A 19,823-nucleotide genomic window follows, 5' to 3' on the forward strand; every position below is an offset into this window, starting at 1 on the left:
TTCAAATTAAATTGCAAGCATGGCTGCCAGATTGCAACTTTGAAACTTTCAAACAAAAGTTGTTGAATATTTCAGTCTGTGTCCTTGAGGTGAATACAATCATAATTTCTTCTTGTCGTAAACCAGGAATCCAGGAGTAATGTAGAGATGGTTTCAGGAAAACTAATGAGAAATTGAGAGCCCACTTCCTTTTTATTGAATTCTTAGATAAAGATTAAACTTTAGTACTTGTTATTTACCAGTGAATAAAACCCCAGGTAATTCCCGGGAAAGTTCTGGGGAGTTTTATCCCCACCACCCCCCTGGATGATTATTTCACACTTGATTCACTTTTCTGGAAAAATCACACTAACCCATTGGTTTACATCGCTTAACCATAATCCCGTAAAATTGTAATTTCCTGCTGGGAGTTTGCTAGGATTAGTATTTTTCTCAAAACAACCATTACAAAAGTTTGTATCTAGACAAGAAAATGCCAGCAGATAAAGCCTTGTCTTAAATTGTTGCGGCACCCGCTGCTACCACATTAACATTCAATCTGCCTCTAGCCATCGGGCTAGCCCGGTGGTCTAGTGGTAAGACATTTGCCCTAGTAATGCAAAGGTTGTGGGTACGAATCCCACCCCAGTGATTTGCCTGTGGATTTTTTTTTTTCACAAAACTTAAGAAAGTACTTTGGATAGAGTGCTTAAAAAAACACTGGTGTAAGGGTAAAAACAAAATATCTTGACCCCCTTTGCAAAACGTACATCTATTATTAAGCCTTGTCTTGATGTTTGGTTCACACTTTTCAGTTCATTTTAAGCATTGTTTTTAAGATAGATAAACATTTGTCAAAATACAATTGTAGTTATACCCTTTAACCCAACTTACTCCAAACCCACCCCACAACCCACCCACCCCATGCCCGCTTCGGACCACCATACCTTGCTCCCAGCAGGCCCCCATTACATGGCCTGTTTGCCAGCCCAGATTGATTGGCTGATTGCCAACTCCACATTCCAGTCTTTATGATTCAGTCATGACCTATCCAGGGTGTTTTTACTGCTCATATTCAGCAAGCTCACTCCCTGCGAGTCCTTATGTTGAGGTACTCAGTTGCCATTCGTTGCGCATGAAGCCCTTCTTTTTTTGTACACGCGTGTATCTATGGGTCTTCCAACTTGTTAGATTATATTGAAATTAGACTGTCATGTTCAAATTTTGGTTTTAATTGTAATTCAGTAGTTGTTGCATGTGATTGGTAGAATGTGTTTGCAGTGTCATGGAGCATGGAGATCATCTTCCATGATTCTTCCTCCATGCATTATAGAGAAAGTCTCTGTCCTTTCTCTATGCTCCATGCCTGGCAACAACATTCTCCCTTATACCACCACAGGTCTGCTGAACAAATAATGCCAGTTAAATTAAAAGGCCTATGGATCAGTAAGAATTGTCACCAAGTGGTCTAGCTGGCTCGTTCAATGTTGATATTAAGCATTTTGTAATCTGAACTATCAAAAAAAGCTGACCAACAAATGAAATGGCAATTGACAAGCAAACTTTAACAAGTCCGATGCTTTTTTGTTAATTTGTCTTTATTTTCCACAATGCAAAGTCTTAAAACCGTCTTAACTTTTGTTTGTTCGATCCTAATTTATTTTTACAAACCTTATTACTCTTCTTATATGCTGAAATACTTTCATGAAATTAAATGAATTCTTGTTTCAGCTGAACTGTTTTAAAAACATCCATTTCGTTTGAAACTCATACTACACATTATTGGAGGATACTGATATAAACACACTGAACATTTGAGTATCTATTAATACCTCCATGGTTCAGCATAATGGTTCTGAGGCTGCAACTGCTGGACTTAAGTGAAATTATTTCATCAGATTTGTTTTTCCATCAGTTCATGAAACTCCAAGTACTCCATAATCAGATACGGTAGCAGGTGGTTTTAAGTTTTCCTCTGGAATTAGAAGAGCTAAAACTGAAGGATCGCTACAGTATTCACAACAACTTAGATATGTACAGCTGGTGTCCTATTAGCAATACAAGTGCCACTGTTTTACCATTGATTTGCCTATTGCTCCAGCATGGAATGTCACTAATGCACCCTCACCCATTGTGCATACAGCAAGAGCCATTGCACGCTTTGTTGCCACAAAATGTTCGTTTGAATACCAATAAGGGGCGGTGCATTGTCATAGTGGGTTATTTTAATGCGTAGCTAAATCCAAAAGCTTCTCTTATAATGCTTAGAGCCAGCTTATACCAACCAATGGTTATCTAAAAATCCCTTAAGAGAGGCACCATTCTAGATTTAACCAATGTTGGAAATACAATTGCAGTTTAATGCAATTTTGCGCATTCATTCTTAGTGGGGTCACCTACGTGAAAAGTGGTATGACCCAAAGTGCCTGGTATGTGGCCAAGGATTTAGCAATGCATGTACTCTGTGTACTTTAAGCAGTAGCAACAATAGTGTTGTTGATTCGCTCACGCATACACCGCACACACGCACAGGGATCCTTTCAGGTCCTTGCTCTATGTTCAGAGATAGTGCTTTTCCATCAGGACCTGTTTTTGAAGATCACTTTCTCTCTTTCTCTTTTCCAGGAATTTCATTTGAGGAGGAAGATTACACGTGGACATTATGCACTAAATCAACCAGAAACCATAAAGATCTCTTCAATCTACCCCCTTTGGATTATGTGTGGTTTGTTTTCCCAGAATGGATCCACCAACCAGATTTGAATATATTTAAACTTCAACCACTTCCTGCGGCTGTGAATTACAACTGGAGACTTGTTTTTACCTCCTTGTGGAATTTTGTAAACAAGTGTGTACTGGAGACTGATGAGAGGTGACTAAACAACCAGTGCAAGGTCTGTACTCAGAAGGTGAGATGAAAGGAAAAGTGGATGTTTTTACAAATCAGAAATCAGTTTATATTTGTTCATCAACAGAGAAAATGTTTAAACAATTCTGATGATGAGAATTTAGTAAAAATGAGCACTCTTTAAGTCTGGGCACAATACAGCCACCTGTTTTTGTTGATTATTTGTTAAGTAGTAAGCCGTGTGCGGTCTTGAATATGGGTGAAAATTACGCACAAGGAAGACTGTCTACATCGCATAGATTTTGCAGGTCAGCACTACCTTTTGAAGCCATTGGACACTTTCGGTACATAATTTTTTTTAAGTTCACAGATATACAAATAACTTACAGGGTTTACAGAAGGTAATGGTGAAAGACTTCTCTTAAAAAATATTGTTCCATGAAATGCTTTACTTTTTAAGAAAACATTAAAACAATTATCAATTCGCGATAGCGAGAATTACAGATTTATTTTAAACATATGCCTTGACACGGCAAAATGTGCAGAAACAAGGGTGGGTTTTCTCGTTATTTTCTCCCGACTCCGATGACTGGTTGAGCCTAAATTTTCACAGGGTCATTATTTTATATATAATTTGTGATACACAAAGTTTGGGCCTTTGAACCACTCTGTTCGCCAAAAGTGTCCAATGGCTTTAAGACAAGCCTCATTTACCTTAGCAGTTAAGTGATTCAAAAGACAAACACAAATAGTATTCTAATAATTGTGTAGGTCTTTAAAGTAAATTCTTGAGACTTTAGACCATGAATTGTTCTGTCTCCAGTAGGCCTATGAGGTGTTTCAAACTTCCAAAAATGTACATTTGACGGCAGGCCTGGAAGTTCATGTTTTAGAGGGTGAGGTCATTTCTATACTGTAAAGGGCACTTCCATTGAAAAATCTGAAAGTGTTTGAGAATCTTTTGATAGGGCATTAACGTCCAAGACCAGGGCAACAGCATTAGTAAGTTGTAAATTCCCAAGCTGGTGATGGATTGGATACATCTTGTGTCAAAGACAGACTTTTTCCCGCTAAAATGTACATTGTTGTTACTATTACTAACACTGAATCTAAAAACTTAACATCAGTCACCTTTTGCTTTTTATAAAACCCTTCAAATGTAATTGAACTGAGATTTTAAAATGCAGAACTTTGCATCCCAGAAAATACCAGAATTGTCAAGGGATTGTGCATCATTTGTAACAACCTACCACCAACAAATAAATGGTCTACAACCTCATCAGACACAACGATGTACATTCAGTTGAAAGCTTACATGACTTAAGTCCTCATTAACTTTTACTTTGATGTAAACTTTAATTTGGAGTGCAAAAATAACATCACTTTCTTTACACAGTTAGGGACCTACCCATTTTCATTATTCTCAAGTTTCAGTTTGCCTGTATACATTTTCAAATGATTTTTTTCTTGACGATTCTGAAAATGCAAAGACGTTAAATTTTATGGACATGCGTCTTAGTATGAAAATCATCCTGATGGCTTCTTACGAGTGACCCGCGTCCATCTTCCTAATCAAGAATCCTTATTGACAGATGGCGTTAAGTAGAGAGCACTTGTCTCCAGTTTCTTTGTCAAAGATGATGCATCAATCTTCTGCACTCAGCATGTGTCTTGTGAGTGACAGATGGGATCTGGCAAAAGGCTGGTGGTTGTTTGCTTCACTGGTACTCCTTTTTGCTGGCGCCAGTGCTGGCAGTAAAATATCTCCTACAGAGCAAAACAAAAATTCAATCCCAAATTAATAATTCCAAGTCTTTTCTGGATTGATTAATTTGAAGGGAACACAGGTTTTTAAGAAAGGCTTTTTTATGTACACTGACATAGATTTCAGGATTTATAATATATTATAAAATAGTTTCTTATTTGATCTTGACTTCTGAAAAAAAACAAACACAAAAATCAACTATCATTGAGTCACTGACTGTCAGTAAATTATAGGTACAAAGAAGTACATCAAAACTAGAACTAGGAACGTAAGTTTTAAAATGCTTTACCCAAATGGATGTTTTTCACATGATGAACAAGAAACTGAATTAATTAAAAATTGAATTGAATTGAACATGAACATTATACAAAGAAAATTTTAATCACATCAGTGAACTTTACACAACCTTGTTATGTTTACTTGTAACGACACTCTTCCATTTAAATAGCCAGCATTTGTGTATTTGTTGGCCTATTTTCATGCAAAATAAACATAGTTAAACAAAGGCATGTTTTTTTTGTTCTCTTCACATTCCTCCACGCTACCAGTAATAAGAAGAATTTTTACTAGACCATGTAGGCTGTAGCACTCTTGACTAGATTTTTGTAAACCTGGCCAGTCACAAAGTTAATGGCCCGTGAAACATTCAAGTTGACTACAAGTAAAACTGGACTGACTTGGACCATGCTTGGACAAGTAAATACTCAACTTTTTAATTTTCAAAAGTTGTTTCTTCCCTGTCTGTCACCTGCAAGGATCTTGGTTCAAATTCTAATGCGGACTGAAGCCTGGCATGTGGGCAGATTTTTAGTCCATACTAAGATTTAAAAAAAGTGGGTTTTCACAATTTGGTGTCTTTCTCCAACAACTAAAACTTGACATTTTGTCATCGTCTCCAGACCTTTTGTCTTAATTATCCTATTTAAGTTGGTGCTTTGGCTGATGGATGTGTGTAAAAACAAAGCACAGCATAAGAGCAGTATGAAAAATATAAAAATTCTGTAAATCACTGTTTATGTTATCTCATCTGGTAGATTACTGCAGCAAGAATTTAACTATATTTGATAGATTTTATGTACCAGGGTATTTAATTTTAATCACTTGCCAGTACATTTGTACATTACGTGCACTGTGCACTCCCAGTGCTTTTTGAGATTCTCAGAGGGGTCAGAACTGTCTTGTAAATCGCTACACCAAGACCTCAAATACTGCCCCCAGAGATCACGTAAAATTCTTCCTCAGTGAGTCATGCACCCACCTGCAAAGGATCCACCCCAGGAAAAACTGTCTCTACATGCAGTAACTCACATAATCAGTTCAATTCTAACCCAGGAAAACCAGCCTCCGTATCCAGTAATTGATTCAATTTGTAGAAATCCCACCAGGGATCGGGAAAAGAGCTCAGTCGGTTCCAGGACAGGGCAAGTGGGTACGTACCTGTATGGGTATAAATGTACCTGCAGGGGACGGGTGTGTGCTCCAGTCAAGTACAATGTACATCATGTACATACCAGAGCCATTTATACCCATATTTTACATGTAACCTACCATCTTGTATGGTCCTCAATGTAGGCTTACATTGTACAATTGAAACTGCTTTGTTGATGAAATCTACATACCTATGGTCGTACACCTATGGTCGTACACCTATGGTCGTATTTTGTCCTCGATTAGAAACCAGGGCTGGAAAATTATAAGGCCAATGATTATGCATACACGTACACATGTACGTAGTTTTCTCTATGATTATTGCATGATTATTGCCAGTAAAGTAATTAGGCTACTAATGAATTCGATTGTGTATTTGTTCAAATGTTGACTTTCTGGTTTCAATTTTTCAAAGTTAAATATCTTGAATACATAATTCTTACCCATGATACAAATGAAATTCTCTTCCTAGTGCTCGTTCAAATTACAGTTTAAAGGCACTGGACACTATTGGTAATTACTCAAAATAATTATTGGCTGAAAACCTTACTTGGTAACTAGTAATGGGGAGCTGTTGATGGTATAATACACTGAAGTAGCGTAGTTTTTGAGAAAGAAGATGTAATTTTCCACGAAGTTGATTTTGAGACCTCAGATGTAGAATTTGAGGTCTTGAAATCAAGCATCGGAAAGCACACAAGTTTGTGTGACAATGGTGTTTTTTCTTTCATTATTATTATCTCGCAACTTCGACGACCGATTGAGCTCACATTTTCACAGGTTTGTTATTTTATGTATATTTTGAGATGCACCAAGTTAGAAGACTAGTCTTTGACAATTACCAATAAATGTTCATTTTGTAGTTTTTCTTCTCATATCACAAAACAATTTCTGGTCCAGTAAATATTTTGAGCTACAAGTCTAGATCTTGTGTTTTTCCCCAAAAAATTTGAGCCATGTAGACACAATTGACTGTACCAACACATGTACATTTATGAATCACTTAGCAACACATTATTATTGTCAAGAAAAAAGGAACCACTTACAAATATGTGTAGAAGAATTGAAATCAAGATCAGCCACTTTCCAGGTCTTTTATTCTGGCTGTAAAACTCAAGATTCTGACATGAGTCGATATGAAGTTGTTGTCCCAAGTATGCTGTTTTCACTGGTAGGCCTAAATGGTAATATCCTCATAGCACTCTGGGATTCAATTTGAACTCTCAGCTTGCCCATATACCCCCAACTTGTACAGAAATTGCTAGAATTGCATCTTTTAAAGTTGAGTATCAGTGGGCTACCGTTCGCTGCTTGGTAGGATGCCGGAATTTTCCAACTATCTTTTTATTTGTGAAATTATATAATATTTCCTTCTGAATGTATGCAATTTCACTTGAGGTGTGTGGGACTTTTGCTCTCAATGTTTAAAAACAAAGAGGTGATATTAAAAAGGTACAATGTACCGTCAAAAAAGTAAGACTCAATGTTGCTTTTACATTGCTGTACAGTGTATGCCAAAATACCTAATGAATATCTAACTATGTTGAAACGAGCTTGGGAAAGGTGCTTTTGTTAGCAGACTAGGAAGATTCAGAAGAAGTATTAAGAAAAAGAACAAAAACGAAGCGCTTTCACACCCGAGGGCTTCTCAAAGCACTTCCAACATTATTGCCCCAGGTCACTTATAACTGGGAATGAAAATGTTGTTTATACTATACCAAGGAAAAGTTGACTTGCTCCCCCCCCCCACCCTTAATGTATGTGCCTCCCCAGAATCAGGTTCAAGGGCTGAATTGATACGTTCTGAACACGTACAATGATTTCGCTAGTTTTCAATAAAACTCACTTTTGTAGTAAACTTTTTTTTCCCCACAAAGTTAAAGTGGGTGATCATTTGGCACCACTTTGCCGAATAAACACCATTAATCACTGTAGTGTAAGGCATGCTTACCATACCTGATGGTTATTCACCAAACAGTGTGCTTTTTTCTTCAATAATAGCTTCTCTGGAAAAAAAAAATGTGGAGCCTAATTTCGTAACGAGAGGTTTATTGGCTGAACAAACACGTGTTTTGGTTGGTTAGAGGAATGTAGATTGAGCAACATGCATTCATTCGGGTGTGACTCTGAAGTCAATTCAAAACGGTTTTAGAGAGTTGTACCATGGAGGTAATTCTACCCCTTAGTTGTACAGAATAAAATAGAGTATTTACTGTATGAATTGGATACTGGGAGTCTCAAGGACATTGTGGTTAACGAAACGTTCCAGTATTACATATTGTCACGTAATATATAATTTATTGTACATGGTGTACGTGTGTTATTACTTGGTTCATAGCACACCTCCTAGTACCTAGATCAAGGCACTTTACAACATTATTGTACCTGTTCATTGAGCATACTTTGATACATTTCTATCTTTATGAACTTCCTGGGGACCATGAAACCCCAAGGCGCTTAAATTAGTGGCAGCCCAACCCTCTTAGATTTCCATTTATACACCTTGGTTAAGAGAAGCAATTATGGTTAAGTTAGTTCGAAAGACATAAAGATGAACTATTGTTAGGGTGTCAAGACTAGTGCTGGGCGAATAGTGAAATTTTGTTATTCGGATACCGCTGGCCAACTATCCGAAATTAACCGGATACTCGAATAATTTTTTTCGCCACGAGAGGGCGCTATTTAAAAAAAATATTAAAAAATTTTTTTTTTGCCAATAGAGGGCGCTGTTCGTTTGTGAATGAGATCTTATGGGCGGATTGATATTAGTTTTAGACAGTGTCACTCGGTTCATTCATAAAAATGACCGGATCTAATTTAAAGATGGCGATTTGCTTTTTCTTTTGATCGTAATTTACTCTACGTGAAGGAAAACTTGTGTAATCTTTGGACAATTACGTCAGAAATGTCATTGTTTTAACTCTTCACGGAGGTGAGCATAGTTAAATACTTAATTTATACTGTTTTATGCTGTCTTAACAGAAGTTTCATAAGGATTCAGACGAAACATTTATATCCGTTGTCGCCCGACGTCCGCGGATATTCGGATAGTTAAAGAATATCCGGTTACTCGGTTGATATTACAGAATTATCCGGTTTGTACAGAGGTATTTGCGCCCTATGCGGATATCCGGTTAAGAAAAAAGAGGCATTCGTGGTTACGGATAGGAAAACCTATTCGCCATTAACCGGATATTCGAATAATTCGCCCAGGCCTAGTCAAGACCATCTCATGCACTAACATTTGTTCATACTGCATATACTTTATGAATTGTTCACAGTGTATCTTTTACGTTTACCCATCATCATGTCAAAATAATACTGAACAAAAATTTTTTCCAACGACATTTGGGCTTTAAAAACTTTGCATTTAAAATACAACTTGAACTATTATCTTCATCTGGGTTTATGTGTGGATTGTCCAAGTACGTACTTGAAGATTTCATCACCTTTGTCAGTGACTTATATACATGTTCCTTAGGTCAAAGGTAACACTCTACCCTCAGGTTTAATGGGATGACCCCTGACCTTCTGTCCCCTTTAGATCCTCTTCCTGCACCTGTATAAACCTCGGAGGTCAAAGGGTACCCAAGATGCAATTTAATAGAATACATTGTCCTTCATTCGAAGGCAAGAGGTCTACAGGTGGTCTATTGGTGTTAAAGGCACTGGACACCCTTTGTAATTTTCAAAGACCTGTATTCTCAGTTCTCACTTGGTGTATCCCAAAATATCCGTACAATAAAATATCTCTGAAAATTTTGACTCAATTGGTCATAGAAGTTCCAAGAGAATATTGAAAGAAAAACCACCCTTGTTGCACCAATTTATGTGCTTTCAGATGCCTATTAAAACTCTTGAAGTCTTTTAATATTTGAGTGAGCAATTACCTTCTTTCTCAAAAACTGTGTTACTTCGGAGGGTGCTGTTTTCTCACAATGATTTATACTGTTTACAGCTCTCCATTGCTCATTACCAAGTAAGTTTTTGTGTTATCAATTACTTTGAGTGGCTTTAAACAAGGTGTAGAAGAATGTGTACCTTTTTGCCATTTCCTTTCTTCTTCAGGACAGATTGTGAAGTAGATGCATAAAATCCAGTGGCTGACAGGTTTTTATGTTATTATTGTATTTTCTTTCATTGTATTGCTATTTTATAAGATATTTCAGTCTGAAATTGTCCAAACCCCACATTTTTTTACCTAACCTTTATTTTTAAACTTAGATTTGAGCTAACTTACTGGCTAAGTATAAACGAAAAAACAAAAACCTAAAAACAAACAAACATTACAATGTAAAACAAACAACCGATCCAAAGAAGCATTAAAAAGAAAACCAGAAACAATGCCTTGAAAACCACGCACTACGTACATCATGCATACTTAACTTAAGTCCAATTGTCAATTTCGCCAAACTTCAAGTTTTGTGGTGAGTCGAACTCGAATAGTTCACAGATTCCTGTGGAGATGTTGTTTTAATTTAAAACCTCAAGTCGTTGAGTCTGACAAGACCAAAGGGCATGCCATATTCCGGACAATCGAAACCTTGTCCATTATTTCAGGTATGTTTTATTTTTAGAAAATGGTTGGCTAGTCCCTGCTGAGTTGGGTGTATTTTGTGGGAGATTTTCTAAGGAAAAGCAGCAGGAGTTTTTGAGGTTTCATGTTAATCTTAAATACGGCAATTGTGTTAAATTGTGGACAATTGATAAATTGTTTTTGAAGAATCTTAAGCATGTTTGCACAATTGGACAATATCATCAGTGATTTAAAGGCAGCGGACACTATTGGTAATTACTCAAATAAGTATCAGCATAAAACCTCACTTGGTAATGAGTAATGGGGAGAGGTTTATAGTATAAAACATTGTGAGAAACGGCTCCCTCTGAAGTGACGTAGTTTTCGTGAAAGAAGTGATTTTCCACGATATTTGATTTCAAGACTACAAGTTTATAATTTGAGGTCTCAAAATCAAGCATCTGAAAGCATGCAACTTCGTGTGACAAGGGTATTTTTCTTTCATAGTCATCTCGCAATTCCTACGACAAATCGAGCTTAAATTTTCACAGGTTCGTTATGTTATGCAGATGTTGAGATACACCAAGTGAGAACACTGGTCTTTGACAATTACCAATAGTGTCCACTGTCTTTAAGGTTTTAAACTTAAAAATTGATTGGTTTTTGTGACCCCCTACAAAAAAAAAACAAAACCCGAACAGAACCCCAAAGAAAATCAAACTGGCTTGTCAAAATTGGGGATGATTTTGGGTGCTACCTGTTAAGTACAGTGGTCCACTCTTGGAGTCATTTTCTCACCATTTACTGTACAGTTTATGGAATTTTGTTTCGTTAAAAACAATGAAAGGACTGACACTTACACCTTTGTAGAAAGGCTGATTTTAGACTGTTTAAAAAATCTGGTCGAAAACTATTTTTTTTATATTACACCATGGGTTGTTTTGATTTGCAACAGCTAAATTTAAATTTGTGCTAAAAAGACATTTTGGTACTCAGCGGATAAAAACAACAAAATGGTTATGGTCTATTAATATTATATTTACACCCTACACTTACACCAAAGAAGGCCAAAATGAACAAGAACAAAAGCGCTGTCTGTACTTATAGGCCTACGTGCACGTAATATGGCCAATCATATTTTGTTAGTTAATTTATTTATTTATTGTTTTTTTTGGGGGGGGGGAGGGAGGGAAGGGTCACCGAAATTGATGAAATTTTGTATGGTATCTTTTACAAAAGGATTGGAATGCTTTTTACTCTTTAAAAATCTATGGTATCAATTTTCCTTAAAACTGGTCCAGTGTTTCCCCAACTACAACAAACAACTTTGAGTTCCCCTTGAAATCAATTCTGCTTTGTCTGTTTTCAACATGAGTGAAGTTGCTACAAGAGTAGAGACCTTGATGAAGTACAAATCCATTCAGCAGTTTTTGTATATAATATACACAGTTTCTCCCCTCCATTCATTGATTCTCCAGCAAAAGGCCCAATTAGGCATGAATCCAACATCATTGTCTACATTCCTCAGGAAGGACGCATACTTCGTCCATTCTTACAGCTCCAAAAAGTGCAACAAAGACTTTCCTCCAAATTCTATAGAGATTTACTCTGCCTGGTTATTATAGCTACATAGTTTATAAACACTGCGGTGTTGTGTTTAGTGGTGAGTTTTTTTCAGTCTGGTAATTATCAGGGTGTGTACAGTGTCAAGGACTCGATCAGTATTTTGTTGGAAGTTTTGAGATTGTGGAAAAAGTTCAGCCATTTTTTCCCCAGGGGTGCTCTACTGATAACATACCTTCACCTTTACTGGAATGTTGATTAATTGTTGGTGTGTTGATCAAAGGTAAACTGGCCGTTGTATCTTGACATACAAGGTTGTAATCAAAACCTGGGTTATTGTTGTGATGTGGCTGGGTATGGACGGAAGGTGTTTTCTTACATTGGGGGAACAACACGCGGAATGAGCGGTGGCTGCGATACCATGGGCCAGACGAAGTTCACCTACATGTAAAGTGTTGAATGCGCATTGCTTTTTTTCTTGTAAATGTTACCAGTTAAGCTATGTAGAAATTAAGTGGAAAGAGCGTGCTTCTGCCATGTCAAGACAGGAATACAACTAGTGAAGTTCACGTACATGTCCACGAAAAGTGTTGTAACAACATCTTATACCCTTCCAAAAAATAAAGGCCTACGTACAAGGAGTAGTAATGTTGAAATAAAGTGAAAAGAAGCAAGTTTCTCCCACACCCTGGCCAGATGGGGCTACACCTACATGTAGAGAAGTTCACCTACAATGCGTTGAAATAGGTTACATTTTTCCTGCATAATACCGGTAATTAGTGTAGAATTAGCAATTTTTACCAGTGTGCAATCCATTAGTCATATTACAGTTCACAAGTTTTCTATGTTGTAGTTGTGCATGTGAAAATCGCATCAAGGATGATTGTATTTTGGTTTTGCATACTCTATGTGTTTTCAATAGTCCTGCTGAGAAAGACTGACACACAGACTTTATTTCTAACTCACAAACCCCACCATTCTGGAACAGATAGTTCCTGTTTCATTTTTGTATAATCAAAGTATGTGGGTGTCAAATTATATGGACAGTTGTAGTGATCTTTTCATTTTATTTAAATTCTGGACAGAAGTTTACTTGGTCTTAACTAATATCAATGCTGACAAGGTTAATCCGTGATTGGTGCAGAACCTGGGTGTTATTGGTCAGCTTCATAAGGTCTAGACCCAGATGTCTGAGGAACAGTTGTTGAACTTGTTACTTTGCAGTTTCTGAAGTATTAGGTTGTCTTTAAAATACATCAGCTACAAGGTTGACATTATCCAGAATTCCTGTAATAATCCCTTCAAGACTTGTAGATCAACTTCTTGCCTGTGTAGTAGGAGATCAATATTTCATTTAGTAAATGTCAAACCACCTAAGAAAAAGAGAGAGAGAGATCATTTGAGGAAAATTGAGTCGGCTTTCTGCAAATACTGACAAGTTAAACAGTGATCTTGGTGGTGTACTGAATAATATAATATTTTACGTTTTTTTGTGCACCAGTATGATAATGTGTAGTTTGCGTTTGAATTTACTTTTGATATTATAACCACATGAAGCAAGGCATGCATCTGTGGAGCAGAAGACCAGACAGTGAACCCACTTGGTCTGGGGAGTGTTCTCTCCAGCAACCACCTAATGGAGACATGGAGCCCAAGGCTTGGCCCCGGCTGATGTCGATGTTTCAACACAGGATTGGTCGCACAAAATTAAGCTTCAGATCTTAAGTCTACACCCCAGTTTGCAGCTTCAAAAAGAAGATTTTTTTGTGGGGACAACAACTATAATTGATTGCCTTTGTTGTTTTGTTTTACATGTTTGTGTTAGTGTTTTTTGTTTTTTTATGGATGAAGAGGGGACTGAAACTTTATTAACAGATTCACAAAACTGATTAATTAACTTTGCGTTAATTGTGTTTTTCTCACAGATATTAATTGGTGTTCAACAACAGCACACGCTGTCGATGACATCTATTGGAACATGTAAGCTTTCATGATGAAGAAGCCAAAAACGGATGCCATCATTGAAGACATATAGTTTTAAAAACTATTCCCAACGAAAGAATAATCAGAGGATAAAGGTGGCCTGAACTTTAGCTGGGATGCCCAGTAAAACGGGAGGCGGGACGCCAGTCCCAGCCGGAGCTGGACGGAAATATGTCAACGTTGTTCTGTTGAATGAGGAGGAAGTACCATTGGTGGTGGAGGTAAGATTCAAGATTATAGAAAAGCTTTTACATTATCCTTTATAGTTTATAAGGTGGGATCATACATGTATGACCTGAGGTTTTACAAATTTAGGACCATAAAAAACTTACTTGGTTAGACACACATGCTGTTGTTTGTAGTAGAAAACTTTTTTGAGAAAGGATTCCCTACTAAGAAATATGGTTTGGATTAATTATTTTGGATTTGAGAAATGATTCATGCATGAACCCTTTCTCAGATTTCTGTGAGGGTTGGCTTCGGCGGGAGATGCAGCTGGTATCCACTGCCACCTCGCTGTAAAATGTGGATGGATTTGATATTTGTGTCAAAATACTGTAACAGTTTTTTTTTGCTGCTTTCTCAGCAAGTACATGTAGACACTATTCATGTGAAAACTTTTGCAAGTGCCTTTTATTATACATAGCTAAACCAACATAAAAACCAAAACTATGACTTTACCTTCAAGTAACCAACTCATTAGTTATTATTAGATCACTAAAAGTCTCACAGGATTTATCATTTACCTGACAAACTTTCGTCAGATTATCTTTTATCTGTCTGGAAACCAGAAAAGGCCAGGGTTCATTTAACAAGACATTCCTGTTATAGGACTTATCTAATATCACATGCAATTGATTTGCCCGCATTTGTCATTTCCCCCCCAATCTTGTATAAAACAAGCCAATTGTTTGATTTGTTTCCTTATTGCTTGTTTTGACAATTGTTAGCAGTGAGTGGGACTAGCTAGCCAAATAGAAATCTACTCCATACGATGAGCACTTGGTGTATTTGCTGAGTCAAAATAGTATTATCCAGGTCCGTGAGTAAATACTACATTGTACTTGCTTATCAGAAATATGTGGAGAGGCCCAACTAAAGTACCGTACATTGATAAGCCAACCTTTTTCTCGTCAATTTGGGAATTACCAGGGCAGTGCAGATAGCAAGGCCTTTTCACAAGTTTAAAGCGTGCGATCTGTGCGGAAAGCTACATGTTTCCTATATGGTTGACTTCATGCGACTTCAACATGACTTTAAGTAGGTGTGTTAACACTGATTGATGCGAATCAGTTTTGTTATTCATATGTAATTCCTTGCCAGACGAGCTGAGAGACACACCTGATCTATCAACATTCAAACACAACCTCAAGACTCGTCTGTTCAATTTGTCAGCTTGCTAGCTTCCGGTGCCTTTGAATGGTACCGTTCCAGATACTGTGCGCCTTATAAAAAAATATAAGTGTTATGTTGTTATTTCTTTGCACCGGTAACCCACCTCCTGGGGTTGGTTCTGACAAGGTTCGAGCCCTCTTCACAGGTCAACGTGGTATTCAAATGTAAGGTCTGTCAAACATATACACGGATGGGATATCTTAAAGATCTAGGCCCATTTCATGACTTAGCTTACCACAAAATTCTTGTGCTTGGATCACTGTTCTTTGCTTCTGTGTACTTTACAAGCGCCAAATTTGTGTAAGGTGTGTAAGCAAAACATTCCAAAGGATGGGGAGTATGCATGCGCACAAGTCAAGTTTCCCTGCTTACCTGTGAAATACACTTGACGTAAGCATGGAATTTCCTGCTTTCGTAAAGTGCTCATTCTTTGCTTGTAAATATCATAATGTAAATATTAAGCAGAGCGGCTCAGAGCCAAGAGTTTGGGCCCTGCAAGTGCACGGCATCTGAAGAAAGAAAAAATCTGTGGGGTTTCAAGTAATTGTTTTACACACATCAGGCACACACAAAATAATGTACTGGCCCTTTACAGTCCAGATATCCTTATCAAACATTCCAAGGTTATCTAAAATCAAACACATGATGGTATGCAGAAGTTATACACACAGCCCATCTAGTCCAGAGTTCATGTTTTGGTCGACTTTGGAAACAATTTGAAAAATATTTCCTTGTGTGTTTACTTTTGGGGGAAATAAATATGATTTTAATCTGTAAGGGCTTTTGTTGACTATCTTGTTTATGGTTGATGTTTGGAAATAAATTGTTAAATGGTCATTCATTGTGTTTATTTACAGTGTGCAGGGATCTAATTCACACCTGTGTTATCGAGGATGCCTAGAATTAGTGGAATGTTGTTAAGTGAAATAGGTCTATTTACTTTTAAAGGGGATAGAAATACGTCCGAACTTTTCAACTGATACATTTTGTATTAATTACAAATTTTATATGGCATATTTGGCAAGTATTACGGCACACAAGTTCCTTGTGCAATCTGAATTTCGCTATGCATCAGGATACTTGCATTACAGTTAACAGTGTACTTGCATGACTAATTGTTTCATTTTTCTTTGATGCAAACCATCTGACATCGTTTTTCAATTTACTTTTTGTCCTCCCTGCAGCCCAAGACCAAGGTTCAAGAACTGTACGATCAGGTCTGCCTCCTTGTCAGTGTGAAGGAAACTCAGTTCTTTTGGCTCACAGTTCAGCGAGGTGAGTCTTACACACACCCATCCTGACTTCATCCTCTCCGTCTCCTATTCCTATTTTAAGGGACTCAAAATCCGATCACAAATATTTATATCTCTTATCCCTGTGGAATACAGACAAGAGGAGGTCCCAGGACTTTTTTCCCCCCCTCATGGCTACCCAGGTGCACCATCCTGATGTGTCCCCTATATACCACGGGGTTCCCCTTGCAAGTTTAAAGTTTTACAGCATGCTTCCCTGAAGCCCCAAAACAATACAGTCATTTCACCTGTGTCCTTCTGAAGATCTTGTACCGAGATGAGAAATGTTATCTGAATTCAGAATTTCTATGTCTGCCTAATGGATAAAATAAATAGCTGTTATCTTCTTTAGATACAAATGAATCTTGCTTTATGATCTACCTCTGTAGCACTGAGAATACTCCTCACAGAAATCTTTAACTTCAGGGTTCCTGAAAAGTGAAAATGCCATCATTTTAACATACATGTACCTTCTAAAGTGTGTATCATAAGTTTTTTTATTAATGACTCTCATCTTTGTCTTTCGTTGCTGACTGAAACTCAAAACTATACTATTCATAGCTGCTTTAACTAATTGGTTCATCTTCTTCTTCCTTTCACAAATGTTTTACCTGCAGATGGGGAACATGAGTTTATGGATCCAAAAAGTAAAATATCAAAGTATGCTCCCAAGGGATGGAAAACTGAATCGCTAAAGGTAAACATACATGTATTTCCAGCCGGTATTAGAGGTTTATTGAGACCAAATCCAATGAAGGCTGTACAAAAGACATTGGATACAAAAATAAGGGGGTTTTGTAAACGGATGTTAATTTTCAGAGTTGAATTTGATTTCAGACTTTTTTTTTGTGTCTGTCTGGTGAAAAGTTACTGTTATTTTCTTCCAATAAAAAGTAATAGGGCTCTTTGAACTACTTCACTAGTGTTGAGGATACTGTTCTCAATATACCAAAATGTGGAAATGTCATTGTTTAACATTATGTTCCTCCTACATGTAATATGTAGATCCTAGCTCAGATGTTTTGGCCAGCGCTGACTTTCCCTCGGTACCACATGTGGTAAATTACCAATGCAACCCCTCGCTGCTCAAACTTTTTCTAAATTGTTGGGGGTTGAACCATAGAGAATTCCATTTTCTACGATTGAACACAGTCTGCTTTGAACAAGCCATTTGATTGATTGTCTTACAAGTGTGTCTTGGTCCTCAGACTTGAAGAAGTGTGTCTTTGTCGGGAAGCCGCACTCAGCAGGTCTCTTACCTTATTCATAGATTCTAGGTCTCACACTTAACGTTCCTTCACAGCAGCAATACCTGTATTTGAACAGAAGTAAGAAATGTCGGAGTACACTACAGTATTTCCATTGTGTTTGTTGTTGACCCATTTACATTGGGCTCTTAAATGTCTCAAGCTTGTGTTCACACTTACCAACTAATTATCGGGTACATGTCAAGGATTTCACCCCTATGAGAATGGAGGGGGTGAAATTTTACATCAACATTCGGTGTCCAAAAAAACAATGTACATGTTGTTAACAGGGTATATACCATTGGCTATGATCGGTTCCTACAATAAGAGCATCAAAATTGTAAAGAATTGGGAATAAACATTGTGTGTCTAAGCTGTCACAATTATTTACTTGGTGTGTCTGCTATCTATGAAGGAAAAAATGGAACTAGATATTGTTTAGTTTAAATTACATGTAAGGTTAAGGGCCCTAACTAATAAGCCCCCCCCCCCCAAAAAAAAAAAAAGGGGGGAAAGTGTGATGAAATAATAAAAAATGCAAACAACTCAAAACACATTGTAAAAAAGAAAAAGGAAAAAAAAAAAAAAAAAAAAACTAACAAAAAACCTTCATCATGTCTTAACAAACACCTTTGAATGTCACACAGATAAAGTGCGCTTTACAAATGCTTGTGTATTATTATTATTATTATTATCTTGGGGCTACATGGGCTGTACACTGAGATATTTAGTCCCCTACTCGCATCAAAACATTTTGCGTACGTCATTACTGTTAGAACCCTCTTCAGTCATGCTATTATGATTTACAACTTTCATAAATGTCTGCCCAGAGTACACAGCTAGAAACACCACGACTCCCCTGTCGCTACTAAAACGGCAACTTTGATGATGGGTAGTCAACTGGTGTTGCTGTGGCGTTGTGGCGGTGCTTTGTACACGCTCCTTCTCTTGCACTGATTTAGAGCGTTCTACACCGTTCTACACCAACTGGGCTTAGGGTTGTACAGTTGGCAATTTTTGTGTGTGAAATGACCAATACTGACCCCGTCCCAGTTTGTCAAAGTGAACATGTACCTTGTTGGGGGAAAGATAGCATATTGCAAAATCGAAAGTTTAAAAAGCATGTTTTTTTTAGTTGTGTCTAACATTTATCTGTTCCTCCTGTGCAAGTTGATGTTGTCTACTTGTTATGAACTGTTGTGTACTGCATTTATCTTCAGTGGGCCTCTTCCAGATACATAACGCAACAAACAATTTCCCTCGTGTAAATAAGCAAAAGGCTGCATACAAATGCATCAAAATTACTACTAACTAATCACCAAAAAACATGTGAGCACCAACTTCCAAGAAGCACAAACCAAAGATCACGTTTAATTTTTTTAAAATAATTTAATACCACTTGTTGGCAAGTAATGCGGAAATTTCAAGCCCTCAGGAAATCGGCCTCAAAGATCCCAGGCGTAATGTAACCAATCCCATAGAAGTGGTTGAATAACAACACAGGAACCCTGTGATTCCAGCCAAACATGGGCTACCTAAACAGCAAGGTGTACCCTTACCCACAACCCCAACATGTCCGGTGTTTATTTACACTGCTTTCTGAATAACTGCCCTGTTCGTTCACCCTGGGTCTCTCCACTCCCAAGTAAAATGAGCAAGAGTTTGTTGTCCAAAGATTCTTCTGTTGTTGCCAGGGAGAGGGTTTTGGCCTGCTCATTCCATCAGGGAAAAGGCCTGGAGTATATTCCCACAAATTGTTTACGTCTGGTCTCTGGTTGATGAGTGTGGAAGTTAGTGCTATGCTACC

At 37.5% G+C, this 19,823-nt stretch overlaps 1 protein-coding gene across 4 annotated transcripts in view; it reads left to right on the forward strand.

Annotated features, from left to right (window-relative positions):
* LOC139935915 (uncharacterized) overlaps positions 1 to 19,823 on the forward strand; it is a 54,100-nt gene that overhangs the window by 14,286 nt on the left and 19,991 nt on the right. For 3 of the 4 annotated variants that reach the window (XM_071930563.1, XM_071930544.1, XM_071930553.1), the window contains exons 2-5: positions 2,605 to 2,888; positions 14,025 to 14,303; positions 16,662 to 16,752; positions 17,387 to 17,466. In XM_071930563.1, the coding sequence (XP_071786664.1) occupies positions 14,199 to 14,303; positions 16,662 to 16,752; positions 17,387 to 17,466 (276 nt within the window). In that variant the 5' untranslated portion in view covers positions 2,605 to 2,888; positions 14,025 to 14,198. The remainder of the gene's footprint in view (positions 1 to 2,604; positions 2,889 to 14,024; positions 14,304 to 16,661; positions 16,753 to 17,386; positions 17,467 to 19,823) is intronic. The other variant, XM_071930571.1, reaches the window with a different exon arrangement.

This window comes from Asterias amurensis, chromosome 1 (assembly GCF_032118995.1).
Source record: "Asterias amurensis chromosome 1, ASM3211899v1".
NCBI lineage: Eukaryota > Metazoa > Echinodermata > Asteroidea > Forcipulatida > Asteriidae > Asterias > Asterias amurensis.